Raw genomic sequence first — 17,237 nt, forward strand, 5'->3', positions numbered from 1 at the left:
GACAAATGATTAAGCAACAGGTACAACATGTATCAAACCCTTCTGATGGATCTGCTCAGCCAGCGCTTCGACCTATAGTAATCAGATGAACCCAATCAGCTTATCATATTCAACAGTACGCTGTCCTGTCCAGGCAAAGAGCTCAACCCACCTTGGTACTAGTCTCCCTGATCCTATCGTCCCACCTCTCACTCCATAATCTAGGTTCGATCTCCTTCTCTTTACTTTCGATACCCAATCCTCCGGCCGTACCCTGCGCTTCGGCATCTGTATCGTGGGCAGTTCGAGATTCAAAGTAGAGGAGATGGAGGGGTTGATCGATCCATGCTCTGAGTCTGTACAGACGAATCCACCGTAAGCTGGGCTCTATTGCTCGATATACTATGACGACGAGGTAGCTCACCGGCCTTGTTCGATCATCCTGTTGATTAAACCATTTTCATCAGTACCCTTCACAATACTACGATACATAGCTCTGTTATAGCGAGAAATGAACCGAAAGATAAGGGATCGACTCACCTCCTAGCTGTATTCTCAGCTGAATCAGCATCTAAATTCAATATATTCCCCAACGCCTCAAAGCTGATATTATCGTAGACCTATGCGAAATATCCCCAGAACTCCAAATCAGCAATGATCTTGCCCGTCGATGCATTCCTAGCTGAAGAGATGGGAGACACCCACCTTCCCACAAGCATTGACATTATGTTCCCTCACCGCCCTCTCCAGCACCGTTCCTCCACCTTCCACTTTAGCCCGCTGATGTTCCTCCAAAGAAGATTCAAACTCCTTGATCTCCTCCTGTCGTACAATATACTCTAATAACATCTTTCGTAACATCGTTACCAGCGCAGGTGAGATGGAAGTATGAACTCTATCATCTCGGTTCAGGGCCGCAAGAACACGTGATCGTTGTGGGCCGGAGGGCGCGAGGATGGAGGTTGTGACTGCTGCTTTACTAAGGCCGAAATCATACCATTAGTCAGCTTATGCGACAGTCTGAAGTAACTTGTCAAAGAAGAAAAGCTCACAGCATCTGAATTCTATCTTCTTCTGCTACGGCACTGTCGAACGATACTTCGTGATACTTTTGAGCAGCTTCGTTGAATCTTGCTGAGAAGTCGAATAGACGGGCCTATGGGGGAATGAAATGTCAGCTTTGTTTGTCATGTTCCTGGGGCTCACAATATGTAGCTTACTTGAGATAATTTGTATGACAAATTCGTCACTTTATCTTTAGTAACGTGAATAAACAGCGAAGCTCTCGAGAAATGAGTTTGGGCCAATCCCCATTCCCCACACTGTGTCATAAAGATATATTAGTTATCGTTCTCGTCATGTGAATGGGAAAGGTCGAAACAGCTCACCTCGAGAAGTAATCTGACTATTTTCATATACACTGCCAACTTCTCTTCATCAGATATAAGCCTACGGTATATCGTCAGCTTTCGGTTGGCCATAAGCAAGCACATTTGAACTGGACCTACCTGGAAGTACCTTCCAAAGGAATCTGCATCAACGCTTTAGCAGCTCCCAGCCAATCTTCCTCTAATTGTAGCAGATGCGAATGCAAGTGTCGAAGTACTGTTGTCTACTCTCATACCTCATGTGAGCTGACATCCGACATCGCTTGTGAGAACTGTTCAGCTCACCTGCTCATCGCACCATCCACTCAACCCTCCACCTCCCAGCACTCCTTCAACAACATCTCGTCTAACTTCTTCTCCCTTCTCACCACTGAATGCTTCCTGTCCCAGCTCCTCAAGTCTTGGTTGATCATTGGTCAAATCTTCATCAAGAGGTAATGCCGAGGTACCCTTCTTCTCCATACTTGTCCCCGCACAGAGGGATATGACGTACGATCCCAATACTCTTCTGCCTACTACCATCGCCATGGATGTGGAGGTGGTGAAGTGTCGACCGAATGTGATGAGTCCATTGGATGAGGGAGGTGACGAGGAGAGAAGGGTGGTGAGTAGGGAGAGGTACGATTGAGTACGTTCTTTCTGGTTGCTATGATCTCCCTGTTAGTTCGGCTTGGGTCTAGGGGGTAGAGAGGGAGCGGAGACATACGAGATTGATGAGATTGAGTCGAGCTGGGAGGCTATGTCTGTATCTACGTCCATTTTGCGGATAGTGAGTCTGTGTAGTATACTGGGTTGAATGGGGGTTGAGAGAGGAAGAGAGAGAAAGCAACACGAGGAATGTTGATGATGAGAGGTTGATTAGACAGAGTGAATTGAAGGTGGGTTCGAGTGGAGGCCAGGTAAGTGGACGGAGATTGTTGACATGTCCATGTCGAGATGAAGTACGGCGGTGATAGGGAGTAAGTAATACGTAATCCGTCCTGTATCGTAATACGAATTACCCTTAAGCCCCTCTCCTTTACTCTCCTCTCTCCTTGCACATCACCACATCATTCACTATGATTCGCACCACATTGCACCCACCACGCTATGACATCCTCATATCATATCACCCCTCATAAGTAAACACCCTCTTTGATCCATCTTACTATCCACATCGTTATAAGAGTAGCATAGAGTAGATCATATCAGTCCAACTCTACACCAACAATCATCCGCAAAAGATCAACAAACACAAACACCACACCGGGCCGACGTCTCCACCTGCTTCGCTTCACCTTTGGCTCTCTTATCGTGCACTCCAGGCGACTTCTGTCTGAGCTGTGTTAAGGCATCCTCAGCGTAATACACTAAATAACATCATCAGATCATCACCATCGTCCAACACATCTAGTCTCTTGTCAGGATCATCTCAATTCGACTTAGTACTCGAATAGAACACGAAGAAGATAGACAGCCAGGATGTCCAATAATCTAGATAAGATAGTCAAGTTGGCTTGTAAGCCCAAGAATGCACCGCCGAAATCAAAGGTGAGTGTGCGGAGGTCCCCTTGCATCTACATTCCTTCCTCGTAGGAAGTCTGAGGTATAATGTCATGAGCTGTTCACTGATAACCTCTATTTATATATCACAGTATATCGAGTACGTCCAATCATCTGAATGAACCATGCTGCTCCCCCTCTCAGTGATACAACTCACATACCATCTTATCTCGTCTCTAATGTATGTTGTGCTTGCAGGGTGTTAGTAGCAGCGACGTACTCCGACGATGGATCTTTGCAAGATATAATACGTTCACTATCCCTCAGACTGAGAGAGGCCAATGCGGTGGTGAGTAATAACACTTTAATCATTGCACCGAGTTATCTGCTTTGACTAATGAGATGTTGGATAATTGCAGGTCGTCTTCAAAGCGCTTCTCACGATACATCAAATGATGAGATCCGGATCAACAGACCAATTCCTAGGTGCATTGGCAAGGCAGGATGTACTGAAATTGAGGAATGTATCGGGACAAGGGTTTGAGGGTGAGCCTCCATCTCTTACATCATCTCACCACACAGCCGTCCGTCGATATACCATATCGCATACACAGCCTCCACACTTGAGATGTTAATGAGAGTCCCCCTGATATTCCCTTCGTACCAGGCTTCCAACCTCCAGCAAGTCTCTCAGCCTACGCAGCATACCTCGACTCCCGAATCAAATGCTTCAAAGACCTTAAACACGATTTGGTCCAAATGCAGACCGAGTCGAACAGACGAAGCGAAGGATCTTCCGCTAGCTGTGAGTCGAGCTGGAATATCGATGTGACCGAATAGCTCATGCGATCAATTTTTGAAATATCCGCGATATAGCCAAAGCAAGGAAGTTGAGACACTTATCCGTGGAGAAAGGGTTGGTGAGGGAAGTCAAATATGTGCAGAAGATTTTGGATAGTCTGATTCAGTGTCGAGTGAGTTATCGCTGCCATCATACAATTTGAGATCTGCTCGTGCTGTCATTGAGCAGATTATATTAGAATCACATCTGCGATGTCCCATGCGAGAGGATTGACTGACCGACTGACTTCGAAAATCATCCAGTTCTACGACGACGATTTGCGAGATGAGAACACAGTACTAGCATTCCGCATGTTGGTCAAAGATCTGCTGGTACTCTTCCAAGCGGGTAACGAAGGGGTATGTAACATCCTCGGTAAGTGTTTTGTTTCGTTATGATCGCCCTAGTCCTATCAGCTCGATCACACACGCATTCTCCTGCGAATATACCTGAGCTGATATGTTCCCAACGATTAGAACACTATTTCGAGATGTCCAAAACGGACGCCACCGACTCCTTCGACATCTACAAATCATTCATCAAGCAGACCGACAGAGTGGTAGATTACCTAGGTGTAGCCAGGAAGTTGAACCATGTCGTGAACGTTCCAGTACCCAATCTCAAACACGCTCCTACGGGATTAGTGAAAGCTTTGGAAGAGTACTTGAACGATCCGAATTTCGAGAATAATAGGTTGGAATATAAGAGGAGTTTGGGAGTGGTGGAAGGTAAATCGGGTAGAAGTCCGTCACCAGCGGGTAAGTCGGCGATATCTCCTGTCTTCTGCCGAACGGCAAAGTGGCTAAGTGTAAGAATCTTGCCAACACAGCACCTGTGAAAGAGACCAAACCAGCTGCATCCTCATCCTCTGCCCCCGCTCCAGCTGTCGCTCCAGCACCTTCCTCCCCACCACCTGCATCTGCACCTCCAGGATCATCTCAGAAGATCCAAGACTTCTTCGACTCTATACAGACCGATCAACAACCTACCATGTTCGGTGGACCCGCCCAACAGTGAGCTGTTTCTTTCATCTGTTCGAAAGCCAGCTAACAATCTATGTGTCCAGGATGAACTACAACCAAATGACCATGCACAACAGCCAACAGTTCAACCCATTCCGTCAGTCAATGATGATGCCTCAGCAGACCGGATTCATGCAACCTCAAATGACCGGATTCCCTGGTCAGCAACAGCAACAAGGGTTCTTACAACCTCAACAAACGGGTATGATGGCGTTCGGCGGTGTTCCACAACAGCAGCAACAGCAAGGGCTCCAACCCCAACAGACGGGTATGATGGCATTTGGAGGAGGAGGTCAAAGACAATCGATGTTCCCTCAATCGCAACAACAACCATTCATGCAACCCCAACAAACAGGGTTCGTCCAACCTCAGCAGACTGGATTCGTTCAACCTCAACCGCAAATGCCTCAACAAACCGGATTCTTACAGCCTCAAGCTACTGGATCCAATCCATTCAGACAGAGTATGATGTTGAATACGTCCAGTTTGAACGGCTCAGCCGGAGGAGCAATGTCTCAACCTGCTTCTCCATTCGGTCATAATTCTACGGTTAACGGGTTCGGCCAAATTCAAAGACCCGGTTCCACCCCCGCCTTGAGCACTACCAACACAGCCAACGAACCGAAACCTCTCACCGCTCAGATGACGGGTTCCAAGAACCCATTCGCACCTGCTGGGGGTGTTGCTCCACCAGTGCCTCAAATGCCCAAAGGACCGACTATGAACGAGTTGTTGATGGGAAATATGAACAAACATCCGTCTACAAGTAACGGCAACTCGCCATGGGGTCAACAACAACCTCAACAGCAACAGCAACAACAGAATGGTGCCTCAGGGATGTCAGATATAGCATCAGCATTCACATTTGATTCGTCGAAATCTAACGGTAATGCGAATAACGACTTCTTATCGCAATTTGGCTCTGGGTCGATCAATACGAATGGTACAGGACCTTCATCACCTTCTTCAAACTCGACGAACCCCCTATCGCAATTCGGCAGTATATCATCCCAACCTACCGGCGTCACTTCCCTCTCATCCCAACCTACTGGAGGGTTCTTACAACCCCAACAAACGGGTTATGGAGGAAGTACAATCAAACCATTCAAACCCACTAGTTCGTTCGGATCACAACTCTTAGATAGCTTACCTCCAATCCAGGAACCTGGATCTACTCCGACAAAATCCCCAGGTGCGGGCGTACAACCTCAATCTACCGGGTTCCCCTTCTCCACTCAACCCGCACAAGGTCAGGGGCTAAGTCCCCAGATGAGTGGGGGGAACGCTCCTAATCCATTTAGACAATCGATGTTCGGGAGCCTTGGGCCGTCCTCCCATGGCGGAGGGGGGATGAACAGCCAGAATACAGGATTCGGGACTATGGGAAGTACGGGTGGAGGACCATTCGGCATGGGAAGTCCGTTTGCTGGGCAGAACCTCCAGGGTGGACAACAGCAGGGAGGAGGACAGGGAGGACAGCAGGGTATGAATCAGTTTGGGATGTTTGGGAGTGGTGGGCAGGGACAGGGGGGATCGTTGATATGATAGGATAGGCGTTGGGAGTAAGATAGGGGAGGATGGATATGCAAATTAGAATGGCCTGCTTGGTATATTGGTATATTGATATGGATATGGTATATGATATATGTATAATTCTGATTTGATAATATGAATTGGAATCTTGATATGATTGTTTGCGATTGAGGACAGAGGATAGGGAAGCGAGAATGATATGATGAGATGGAAGACGGAACCAAATAACACGACATGACACGACACGACACAAGCCAACACAACACAACACAATACTGTAAGTTAATCCTACCAATGCGCACAGACCACGTCGAAAGGATCTACTCTAGTCCTAAAGATGTAAGAGACCTGTGATATGTATGGTATTGTATTATGTCTCCACCCTAGAATGAGAGGCAAAGATCTAAACTCAGGTACGATCAAAATCAGGATCATACCGTATCAATGAGTTAAGAAGAATTAATAAAACAACGAGGATACAAGTTATCTGGACACCATCAATCGATTGGATCACATTATAGTTCTTTACTTTATGTACTGACAGCCATTCTCACTCTCCCTCTCTTGTTTCATTGGCTCGTCGCATTGACATTATTGACTCAGACGATCGTCATAAACCACACCTCATATCTCATCATCTTGTACTCGACTACAAACCTTGTACCTTGAAGAGCAGAGGAGATAGGGTGAAACGACATACAGTATCTTATCAATAACGAGACCTCTTCTCGAGTGAACGCTACTGACTCAAGATCGTTCTCATCCCTCTCCTTACATCTTACACATCGTATCACCCCAGAGATTGGACTCCGCGATAAGAGGGAGGGAGCGATGTCATCTCCCCCTCCAACAAGATTATTGTTCGCCAGTGAAGGATTCTACGTCCTCTCTCTTCATCTTGGGTCATACTCACCCTCGAACGGTAAGGATACCGGTGAAGATGAGTTGGACATGTGGGAACAGATTATCGTAAGTTCTCTTCTCGTACATATCCACCCTTTCTATCCAAAACAGTATGGCTGATGTGAGTAAGGTATCCTGACGTAGCTAAACGGAGGGAAATTGTACCCCTCGCCCACTCACCCCGACGTACAATATATCATCATACCTTGTGATCCAAATAGCATCACCGCTGCAGTAAGAGAGGATGGATTGACGATCACAAGAGAGCTTCAAAGATATTTGGGATTTGATCAGATCAATTTGGAGAATAAGGTGATTCTGCAGAGCGGGTGGATCAGAGATTGCTTAGACAGAGGTAGGATATTGAATGGAGGAGATGATTGGGGTGGGTGGAGGATCAGGTTAGTCAAAATGTATTTCTCAATTTCCTGTCATTTCGCTCGAATATGGCGGCGAGAAGTAACGTCCTGAGGGTTTACGAGCTGATATGAGATTTTGCTTTCAGCATTGGGAAGCCGAAATTGGCTAAAATGCAGGTGTATCGTGATGCTCAGCCAGGCCAAGATCAAGCTATCGCTGGATCGTCAAACCCTTCAAGAATACGAATGGACAGTGATAAGCTAATCAGTATCTATCCGAACTCCGCTGGTGAATCATCCTCAACTACAACCAACCATAATCTCTCAATTAAACCCAGGCCCAGATCCCGGTTCGTTGAACCTTCCATGTCGACAACTCATCCTAGATCAGTTCATGCTCAATTGCCTCAACAAACCAGTATATCAGATACCTCTACCGAGCGAAGATCTAGCAAACGACATAACAAGAAACAATCCCACCCGTATCCCATCGTTTCGCTCAAATACCCTGGGGTATCGTCATCGTCGTTCTCTAGACCATCAGCGAGGATCAGCCCGGGTAAATCAAGTCATACCACATCGCCCGATCGACCCCCATTTTCACCCGTACCTCATCCACCAATTGGAGCTCTACCAGCGAAGCAATGCAATAACAACCCTATGTATACCGAGAATAATGGTGGTCATGGCCCCCTTACGAATCACACTGGTTGTCCACAGGAGCAAGGTCGCCCAACGTACAATGATCAACATACTCCCCTCCCTCGAGATAGCCATACCTCGACTGATGTAACCAACTACTTGTTCGATAATTACAATGATAGGGATTTAGACTGTCTCGACTCGGACTACGAAGACGAATCGGATGATTCGGAGTTATATGTCCGAGCGAAGGGGTGAGTGGGCTACCATTGGTATGGCGGTATAAGTCAACAGTACTGAGATAATGCATGCATTTGTTTAGTAACAATCATTCACTCACTCCCGAGCTTATCTTCCAGAGAGATCGCAACACCAGCGAAGTTCTGATACCTTCCGTTGGGTCGGCAAGTCCAGAGATTCAAACACCTAGATGGCAGACTACCCTACCGAGGGTGCAGGAACAGCTTGCGTCGATCCGATCGTACTGGAATGAACAGTCTCAGAATATACCTTTCGGGAACGAGAACTCCGGCAGGAAAATGGTTGACCAAGATGGAGACTTTGCTATGGAGCTGTTCTCGAATACCGAGTATCACGAAACAATGCCACGGGATGGTTGTTATTCGGACCTCACCACAGTCGTGGATCAACCAATGCTGGGAATGGTGGATGCGGCCAACGTGATGAGACCAGAGCTGAGGGTCAAGGCTGGACAGACGAGATCGGTTAGGGTGTCGAATGGTATCAACGATCCCGTGCAGGCAGTTTCAAGCTCAGCTTCCTCAAGTAATTCTTCACATGTAAGCTTCATTTACAAGACACTGCTTTGTCAATGTTTACATCACTATATTGTATGGCGAAGAAAGTCTTGCACGTTTTTGCGTTTTGCCACCGCAGCCCCTTCTCTTGAGAGGGTCAGATCGAGTATTTTTGATATGCCAGACATGCACCAAAATTATGCTGTTAGCTGAAGGAAAGCTGAAAGTACCTGCTCCAGCAGCCTGAAGTGAATTGAACGCCGGTCAGGCAAAATATGAGGTGCAAGACATTGTATAGTCATGCAACAACTATTAAAAACCGCTTTTTTGCATCAAAATGAAGGTGGCAGAGCTTAAACATCTCTGCCCCCTTGTACCACTCTGCATGCATGCAGTGTGAAGTTCCCAAATTGCTAGCAGGCTGGTATTCAGGTGTCCGGACAAAGGTCCAACTACCAAGCTGACCTGTTTTGATATGTCATTTAGGCCAAACTGATGGCACCAAAAGAAGTCTCTACGGTGGCAAAACACAAAAACGTGCAAGACTTTCTTCGCCATACAATACCCAACCTACTAATATATCGTCTACTGCCCAGCGTCCTACAGCTTTCCCTCGAGATACTGCCCGTATTTTCGTGGACATGGTGATATACGTCAACACCCAAGAGCCGGATTTGGTAGGGCTGATCGAGGTCAGTATCCCTCGTCCCTTAGCCCTCTTCCAGAAAGATGAAAGTGCTGACTCATATCGCTGAGTAGAGTCACGGTGGACATTGTACCACAGACCCATCGCACGCCGACATCATTCTCTTTCACCGCGATCGATCCCTGAAAGACCTCTCTCCAAGGACCAGTGCGGAATTTAAGCTGTTCAGACAGGCTTTCGAAAGGGGTCAAAGAGTGTTATCGTCCCTTTGGGTGGAAGATTCCATCAAAGACGGATGTCTGCCCGATGACGGACCGTACTCTATTTGGTTATCTGAAGGGGACTTGCCTAAGCAACGGAGAGCAGCTATATTAGCTGAAGAAAGGAGGGTGAGTCAACTGCCTTCACTACTTTTGCTTCTAACTAATGTTGATAGATGATCTGATGCTTTGATGGCAACTCGGATGATGTAGCATGACATGCAGCAAGTCATACAGGCCCAGTCCGATACACTAGCTCGAGAGAAGATATTGGAGGATTTACAGATGGTAGCGCAACGCTTGTCGGCACGAGGGGATGCGATGATCAAAGAGGTTCTTACAAGGTTGAATGATGAGGCGAGTTTAAGACTTATGACTTGCTTAGTGGAGGTAGCTGACGTTTGAAAATACACAGAAACCATATCGTAGCTGGCCAAGCTTCTACAATCGATATCGAAGAGAAATCACAGCGTTGGTACATATAGCCGGAAGGGACAGGGAACGAGAGGATGATAGTCCGAACACGATCGGTCATGAGGCTGTTGAAGAATCTAGTCAGGTATTGGAGCTGGGGTCTGAATTGGGGAGCGATGAGGAGTATGATGGTGAGGGAGGGATTAGGAAAATTGGGGAGAGATATGAAGTCCAACTTCATCCTTGTCGATAGTCGTTTGTGAGACATTGGAATTGGCCATGGTGATCGTATTCGTGGCCCAGAGGTGTATATAGTCAATACCTATATATGTCTCATGTAATTGTATGTACATGTCCCTTAGATTGTAGATTGTGTACCGCGCCCAACCTCAGCGGGGACAATAATAACAAAGTCCGAAACGCTCGGATCAACGCGTTTTGGTTGTTCTTTCAGGATATGTGTATGATGTGTATGAGGACAATAAGCATTAAGTGTATTCCACACATCATAATGAAACATTCTCTGTTGTTGTTGTTCGGTTCCGAACAGCTTCTTCCGTGCGGACGAGATGCCCGTTTATCAGCGGACAGCGGACAGGAAACCTTTTTGTATACATCCCCTTTTCTGGGCCGGTGTGAGAGGAATATGTATTTTGAGGGGTTTGTTGATATGGAAGACTTCCCAGCGCTTGTTTGTGCACAGCAAGGGCGATTGCATATATGAACCGCCCTCTGGGAATACATCTTGACATTCATGACACTTCACCATCTAATCCATATCATTTCACACCTCAAGAGTAGCTTTCTGAATCCCTCTTATCACTAGAAACGATCTCATACATAGCCAGCATGTCTTCCCATTATGAGGCAGGCTTATTCGAGGGTATGGTATTCTACGTCCATTCCGAGGGGAGGACATACGAAGGATCAGGTAAACTACTCCTGAGAATCAAGGAAGAGATAATGGTTCGTTCCAGCCCAATTTCGTCTCCCCTACAGAACCTGCTTCGAATTGCTGATCGAAAACCTGAAATACATCTGTCCAGACTAACGGAGGCGACATCGAATATTCACCGGAAAACCCCTCAGTAACTCATATACTGGTCCCACCAGATAAAGAGATCAAAGCACGCGATTCGGACAAATCAAGTTTGGTGAACCTCCATTCTACCCGATTCCACAAATTTTGCAAGTACGACCTATATACGAGCTCAGCAAATAGCCAAGCCGAGATAAATCCGCGAGAATATCTAGAACCTGAGGATGAAGAGTACTTTATGGAAAGGGAGAATGAGCGTCAGGAGTTATCATTGTCAGGCGAATGGGATGTACCGAAACTGCTCGAACATTTCGGACAATGTATCTCCGCATCGACCTATGAGGAAATCAGAGGTGCTGAGAAGCCGGTATTGAGATATGGGTGGGTGAGGAAGTGCGTAGAGTATTCACGAGTGTTGCAAGAGCAGGATGATGATTGGGGTGGACAGATCCTGAGGTGAGTGGCTCGCGTTCCTCTCGGAAAACACAAGCAAGAAAAGTAGATCGCCATATGGTAGGCGAGGGCAGCTGACGATGCACACCAATCTAGAGGAAGAGTGTTGGAGACATTCAAAGGCAGGATACCCCGATACAATGCAGAAAATCAACCGCTCATGATCCAGGATACGGAGATGAGTGGTCGGAAGATAAGTCAGGAACATCTCGAATTCGCAAAGAACATGAATTCCGGCTCAAGACCATCGATATCTCAGCAAGCGCCTGGGCCGTCGAAATGCTATCAGCCTCGCGATCAAAGTCAAAGTCATGGGCACGCATCAAAATCATATGTGAACAGGTGGAACCACCTGGCTAAGCACACATACCCTCCAGTCAAGAATGCGCGACACTTAGAACCTGACATCGGTTCGACTACTTCTCCTAGTGAAGCTAGTTTGAGCTCAGTCGCATTCAAGGTACTATCCCCTGGCCAATCCACAAGCTTCCTCAATGAACCACAGCTCGGCAAGCCAGGATCACCCTCACATGCCAACCAGCAGGATGGTCAAAAACCACCCGACAGCCCCTTGACCCCATTGTCTCTTCAGCATTCACCTCCGCTTGCCCAAGCACACAGATCGCTGAGCAGCATTCCCACTCTGGCACCAGATCCACGAAAACCAGTGAAAGCGGTAAAAGTCGCAAGCGAGGGACGCGCAAGGCCCACCGCACCAAGCTCGAGTAGACCAAGTGGCGATAAGCTATTTGTCCATGATAACATACCACTGACATTTGCAGTGTACGGTGGCAACTACACTATGGAGTATTGCATCAAGGTGAGCAGTCACCCCTTTCAATGGAATAGAAGAGGCAAGAAATGCACACAAGCTGACTCTCGTTCTCGCTCAGGCCGGAGGAGGGTGCATCCTACCTCCCGATCGAGCTCAATATCTCATTCTCCCCCGGCCGCACGATCAGTCCGACCCCAAACCAGATTTAACGATTGAGGAAAAGCAGGTGATGAACGAGGTGGCTCAGAGAGGAGGTCGGCAGAGAGTTGTCTCGTCCCTGTGGATCGATCGATGTCTTAAGAAGCAGAGATTGAGTGCGTATCAGAGGTACATTATTGCCAGAGCACCCGTCGTGCCCAAATCGATACCTAGCCTGCAGGAGACGAAGAATGTAGGCGGTAGCCATGTTGCCGAGACTGCCAGTGACGAGACCGATGGCGGCGCGAATGGGACAGTCACAAGTCCAGGCTCTTGCGAGACCAATGCAAGGACTGGAGAGAAGCGCATGCGCGATTTCACCCCGCCGATGTCTCCTATAAGAAAGCGAAGGAAAGTAGAAGAGAATGAAACAGCACGGAGTACCGATGACCATCACGAGGATATGACAGAGGTGAGTAACTTTTGAGTGGTCTGCAGAGACAGGAGTGTTGGTTGGAGGTTGGGCGAAGGAAGTTGCTGATCACGGTTCAAATAAAGCATAGTCATACAGGTAGTGACCCCGCGGACTCTGAACCAAGAACACCGGTCCGTCAGCCTGTAAGAGTAGACGAGATCGAAGAGGGAATATCACTATTAGCAGAGGGACTGAGAGAATGGGACATGAAGGTAGCATCTCGGACGAGGTTTTTGTTAGAGTTCGAAAGGAAGGTAAGTGCAGAGCTACAGCACGGCAGGGTTAATGATAGGTATAGCACAATTATCAAGACTGGTTCGAGTTTTTCAAGAAACATGAGACGAAGGTGTTATCGAGATTTAGGGAGATGGGGTATACCTATTTGCATGAGGGGCGGAAGAAGGGATGCTGATGGTGGAAATTTGGAATGCACACGATCTCCAGGTGGATTATTTTTTCTGCTGGTTGGGTTGGAGTGGAAGTAACCCCATGTATCGTTGTCTTTCATGTTTGTAGTGACCTTGATAGTTGTATGTACTACAGTAGTCTTGATGTAACACCGTTGTAAGGTTGATAAGCCTACTCAGGGTACAGGTCTGAAACGTCCCAAACTTCTTTTTGTTCCTGTCCGCAAAACCAAGTGATCGGCGCTTGTGTCCGAGCATGATTTTCTGATTGTCTTATTGTTCTCGACCCTTTTGTATGTGTGATGTCCGGCTCAAGTGGGGAAACACAAGCATGGATACTGCTCCGCCTGTCCGTGTGTATACATGAGAGCGAAGCAGTGCACAATGTGGGTATCGAGGTAGCACATGAAACAAGGATTAATGACTGAGCGTCGAACATACCGGATAAGGCCCAAAGAAAAGGTATATATACCGATTCATGCTCTTTCCATCTTCTATCTCTGCATATACTGAAGTACATGATCTGGCTCATACTGTCCAATTATATACGCAATGTTCAGAATGGTCGACCCTTCTAGTATCTCCATGACCGCGGTGCCGTCGGCGACAAAGAGAATGAAGTTCAAGGATAATCGACTTGGTTTGTTCGATGATATGGTTTTTTACATGCACGATTTCAAGAGGAATTATTTGGGTGAGAGATGGCGTGAATTACAGGTCAGGCAGGATATACTTGTGAGTCATACCTTCTCATCCTATATCCTCTACTTCGAGGACATCTACCACTCGGAACACACGCGAAAGAGGAGAAACATGACATATCCGCGAATTCACAAGTATATCTAGCTAATGCGAAAAATGATATCCAGACAAACGGCGGACAAATAGTCTCCTCACCTACCGACCCAAGCGTAACTCACATCCTCGTACCCCCAGATAAAGAAGCTCGAAATCAGGACCATGGCCATTCGAGCATCCTCAACTTAAAGGAAATCCTGAATGAATCATACAATACCAAGACCAAGGAAGAAGTTAGAGTATGGGACATCCCCACGTTGGTACTGATCTTCGGGGAACACTTGAGCGAGAATATGGAGGTGATCAAACAAGCTGAGAAACCTATTTTGAGGTTCTGGTGGATTGAACGATGTGTTAGGGCTAGGAAGGTGTTGGGTCAGGAGGAGGGGGATTGGGGGGGACAATATATCAGGTGATGTATCCTCACTTCACTGCCTCCCAACGTTGATCCAGATGACCTCAATACCAGACTTCAAATCCTCATAAATCTCACATGGACATGGACAAGCGAAACTCAACGTTGTTAATCCTACAGTACCCGGACGACCTAATGCTGATGTCTGTCCTTGATATATTTAGAGCACGTATCTTCCCAGATATAAGCAGGTACATACCAGACAATCGACCTATCCAAGCTATCGACATGGGTGGACAGGGGGTATCAAAGGCACATCTAGACTTCGCGCGAAACATGAGCTCGGGTGGTACGTCGAGTGTAGGACACTCTGCACGTGTAACATCGGCATATCAACCTAGACCACCGATAGACGGTCGATCTCAGTCTGATTATGATATGAGAGATGACGCTATACCACCTAAAAGCTGGGCAAGGAATACACCCACCGGACCACGGGCTGGCTCATCTACGTCTTACCACGATCAACAAGACAAAGCGGCAATGCCCAAAAGCTGGAACGCGCTGGCAGGGGCTCTGACAACGAACAAAGCTCACCCACGACTATCCGAGCCGCTTAAACTTCTGTCTGGCTCATCAGAGGAGCAAAGCCTTACGGAACCCTTCGAATCCGGTCGACTAATCATCCGAGACGACTCACCTCTAGCGACTGCGGAAGTGGCTATAACCATGACGCCAATCTCATCGACCGAGTCGTCTCATCAAGTTAAGATCAAGGAGGTATCTCTGAAGAAACGAGATTATAACACCAATGGAGGACAGTCTCTACCCTCGGACCCACGACCATCCGCAAAGCGCAGGAAACTGCAAACTCCCATTGAGGAGCAACCCATCCCGCCAGTAATGCAGACGGAGGGAACGTCTAGCACAAAGCTTCCACGATCAAAGAGGGACGCTGCCACCTCTCCTGCGGTACCCGCAGTGTCACAAATCTCCCCAGGCCCATTAAGAAGTCCGAGAACGCAGGATCAGCGGAAGAGTAGCCCTTCGGTGAGTACGATGTCTAATATGTAGCCATTATCAAAACTCCGTATGCATGTTTTACTGAGACTGTATCCTTACCTTCGTACCCTACAGGTGAAACGATCGCAATCAAGTTCAAGTTCAAAATCTGTCACTCCTTCAGCAAGTGCAACTGTTGCTACGAAGCCAGATATTGGGAGAATCTTCGTTACGAATGGTAGACCAATGACTTTCTCGGTACATCAAGGAAGCTTTGCTACGGAGTTCTGCATCAAGGTATGTCCCAATCGATCTTATTTGCCCTTCACCTGACATGGTCGAGAAAGTTCTCGTACACACAAACGAATTGCCTTGACAAGACAAGATACAGGATTAACTCAAGTATTTCGCAGAGCGGAGGGGGTATGATCCTCCCTGTGGAATACGCCTCGACAATCATCTTCATCCGAAACACCACTCAATCACAGCATTGCACAGAGGAGGAAGAGGATATACTTGACGGTATTGAACTGCGAGGTAATTGGCAGGTAGCCCTATCTTCGAGATGGGTTGAAGATTGCTTGAAATATCAGAGTTTGATTCCTGAGGAGGACTACAAGATTACGAAAGTTCCTCAAAATCCGAACCTCGGCTCGATGACCCACGAACAGGATCAAGAACAAGCCCATGGTGCGATCGATGAAGCAGAAGATAATGACGACGACGATGATGGGGAAAGCGTCATCTTCGTAAGCGATAATAAACCAGCTCTAGCCACAAGACCTGTCGAAGGTATCGCCCGTACTCATGGTATCAAGAAACCAGGCATGCGCACGATGCGGAGACCAGAATCCAGTGGACAAAAAGCAAGAACGACACCATGGGTTGCTCGACAGCGAAGAAGCACTCCCGAAGCATCCTCCAGTATTGCCGGGACAAAGTCAACGGTGAGATGCGAGAGACCCTCACTCTGTCATTCTGTAATAAACCTGATTCCGCCATTCCGACTGACAGAACCATCTACCATATCAGCCCAGAGTCACGCCCCCCAAGAGCGCCGAAGCGCAAAATCAGGAGATCGATGATCTCGTGACCCTCCTGGTGGAAGAGATGAAAGAATGGAATCCCAGGAAAACACCACGCACCAAGTTCCTAACCGCTCTGAGCAAGAAGGTGAGTCATCTCTCGGTATGAAATACGAAATAGCACTACACACTGTGCTGATAAGGGGAGAATTCCTTTGGATATTGTAGCACCCCGACAGAGGATGGCTCAACTTCTTTAATCGACATCGATCCAAGGTTGGTCTGAGATTCAGGGAGTTGGGGTATACGTATCCTGGTAAAGAGGGGGATTTCCCGGATGAGGAGGTTGAGCCGGGAGAGGTGGATGAGCCGGGAAGCGATGATGAGGGGAGTGTTTGGGAGCCGTAGGCACCCTCAGCTTGACGATGGTTGGGTGGAGTGACATTGAATGGTACTTCGGGGCTTCGGGGTACTTGTATGGTTGGAAGGGTGGTGGTTCATGTTGTACTGCCCGAGATGTCATGTACAGTTCAGTATTGTATA

At 47.5% G+C, this 17,237-nt stretch overlaps 5 protein-coding genes across 5 annotated transcripts; 4 read left to right on the forward strand and 1 right to left on the reverse strand.

The window, feature by feature from the left end:
• Positions 1 to 9: 9 nt before the first annotated feature.
• I302_108517 (uncharacterized protein) lies at positions 10 to 2,126 on the reverse strand (the record flags this gene model as incomplete). The annotated part of the gene is made up of 11 exons (XM_019193715.1): positions 10 to 72; positions 152 to 335; positions 404 to 421; positions 520 to 599; positions 685 to 958; positions 1,032 to 1,135; positions 1,200 to 1,301; positions 1,368 to 1,428; positions 1,488 to 1,591; positions 1,653 to 2,013; positions 2,074 to 2,126. The coding sequence occupies 11 exons, from the start codon at positions 2,124 to 2,126 to the stop codon at positions 10 to 12; spliced, it is 1,404 nt and encodes a 467-aa protein (XP_019043838.1).
• A 702-nt stretch (positions 2,127 to 2,828) lies between these two features.
• I302_108518 (uncharacterized protein) lies at positions 2,829 to 6,257 on the forward strand (the record flags this gene model as incomplete). Its single annotated transcript, XM_019193714.1, has 10 exons — positions 2,829 to 2,897; positions 3,002 to 3,009; positions 3,108 to 3,198; positions 3,269 to 3,395; positions 3,517 to 3,654; positions 3,726 to 3,823; positions 3,954 to 4,065; positions 4,167 to 4,448; positions 4,520 to 4,703; positions 4,757 to 6,257. The coding sequence occupies 10 exons, from the start codon at positions 2,829 to 2,831 to the stop codon at positions 6,255 to 6,257; spliced, it is 2,610 nt and encodes an 869-aa protein (XP_019043837.1).
• Positions 6,258 to 7,076: 819 nt separating this feature from the next.
• On the forward strand, positions 7,077 to 10,480 carry I302_108519 (uncharacterized protein; the record flags this gene model as incomplete). Its single annotated transcript, XM_019193713.1, has 7 exons — positions 7,077 to 7,214; positions 7,293 to 7,549; positions 7,654 to 8,403; positions 8,472 to 8,949; positions 9,504 to 9,599; positions 9,667 to 9,942; positions 10,229 to 10,480. 7 exons carry the CDS (start codon positions 7,077 to 7,079, stop codon positions 10,478 to 10,480), a joined length of 2,247 nt encoding a protein of 748 aa, XP_019043836.1.
• A 596-nt stretch (positions 10,481 to 11,076) lies between these two features.
• I302_108520 (uncharacterized protein) lies at positions 11,077 to 13,519 on the forward strand (the record flags this gene model as incomplete). The annotated part of the gene is made up of 6 exons (XM_019193712.1): positions 11,077 to 11,193; positions 11,274 to 11,722; positions 11,816 to 12,539; positions 12,613 to 13,104; positions 13,191 to 13,361; positions 13,406 to 13,519. 6 exons carry the CDS (start codon positions 11,077 to 11,079, stop codon positions 13,517 to 13,519), a joined length of 2,067 nt encoding a protein of 688 aa, XP_019043835.1.
• A 547-nt stretch (positions 13,520 to 14,066) lies between these two features.
• I302_108521 (uncharacterized protein) lies at positions 14,067 to 17,102 on the forward strand (the record flags this gene model as incomplete). Its single annotated transcript, XM_019193711.1, has 7 exons — positions 14,067 to 14,249; positions 14,384 to 14,724; positions 14,892 to 15,717; positions 15,805 to 15,966; positions 16,083 to 16,616; positions 16,684 to 16,842; positions 16,923 to 17,102. The coding sequence occupies 7 exons, from the start codon at positions 14,067 to 14,069 to the stop codon at positions 17,100 to 17,102; spliced, it is 2,385 nt and encodes a 794-aa protein (XP_019043834.1).
• Positions 17,103 to 17,237: the final 135 nt, after the last annotated feature.

The sequence above is a fragment of the Kwoniella bestiolae genome, chromosome 7, assembly GCF_000512585.2.
Source record: "Kwoniella bestiolae CBS 10118 chromosome 7, complete sequence".
Classification (NCBI taxonomy): domain Eukaryota; kingdom Fungi; phylum Basidiomycota; class Tremellomycetes; order Tremellales; family Cryptococcaceae; genus Kwoniella; species Kwoniella bestiolae.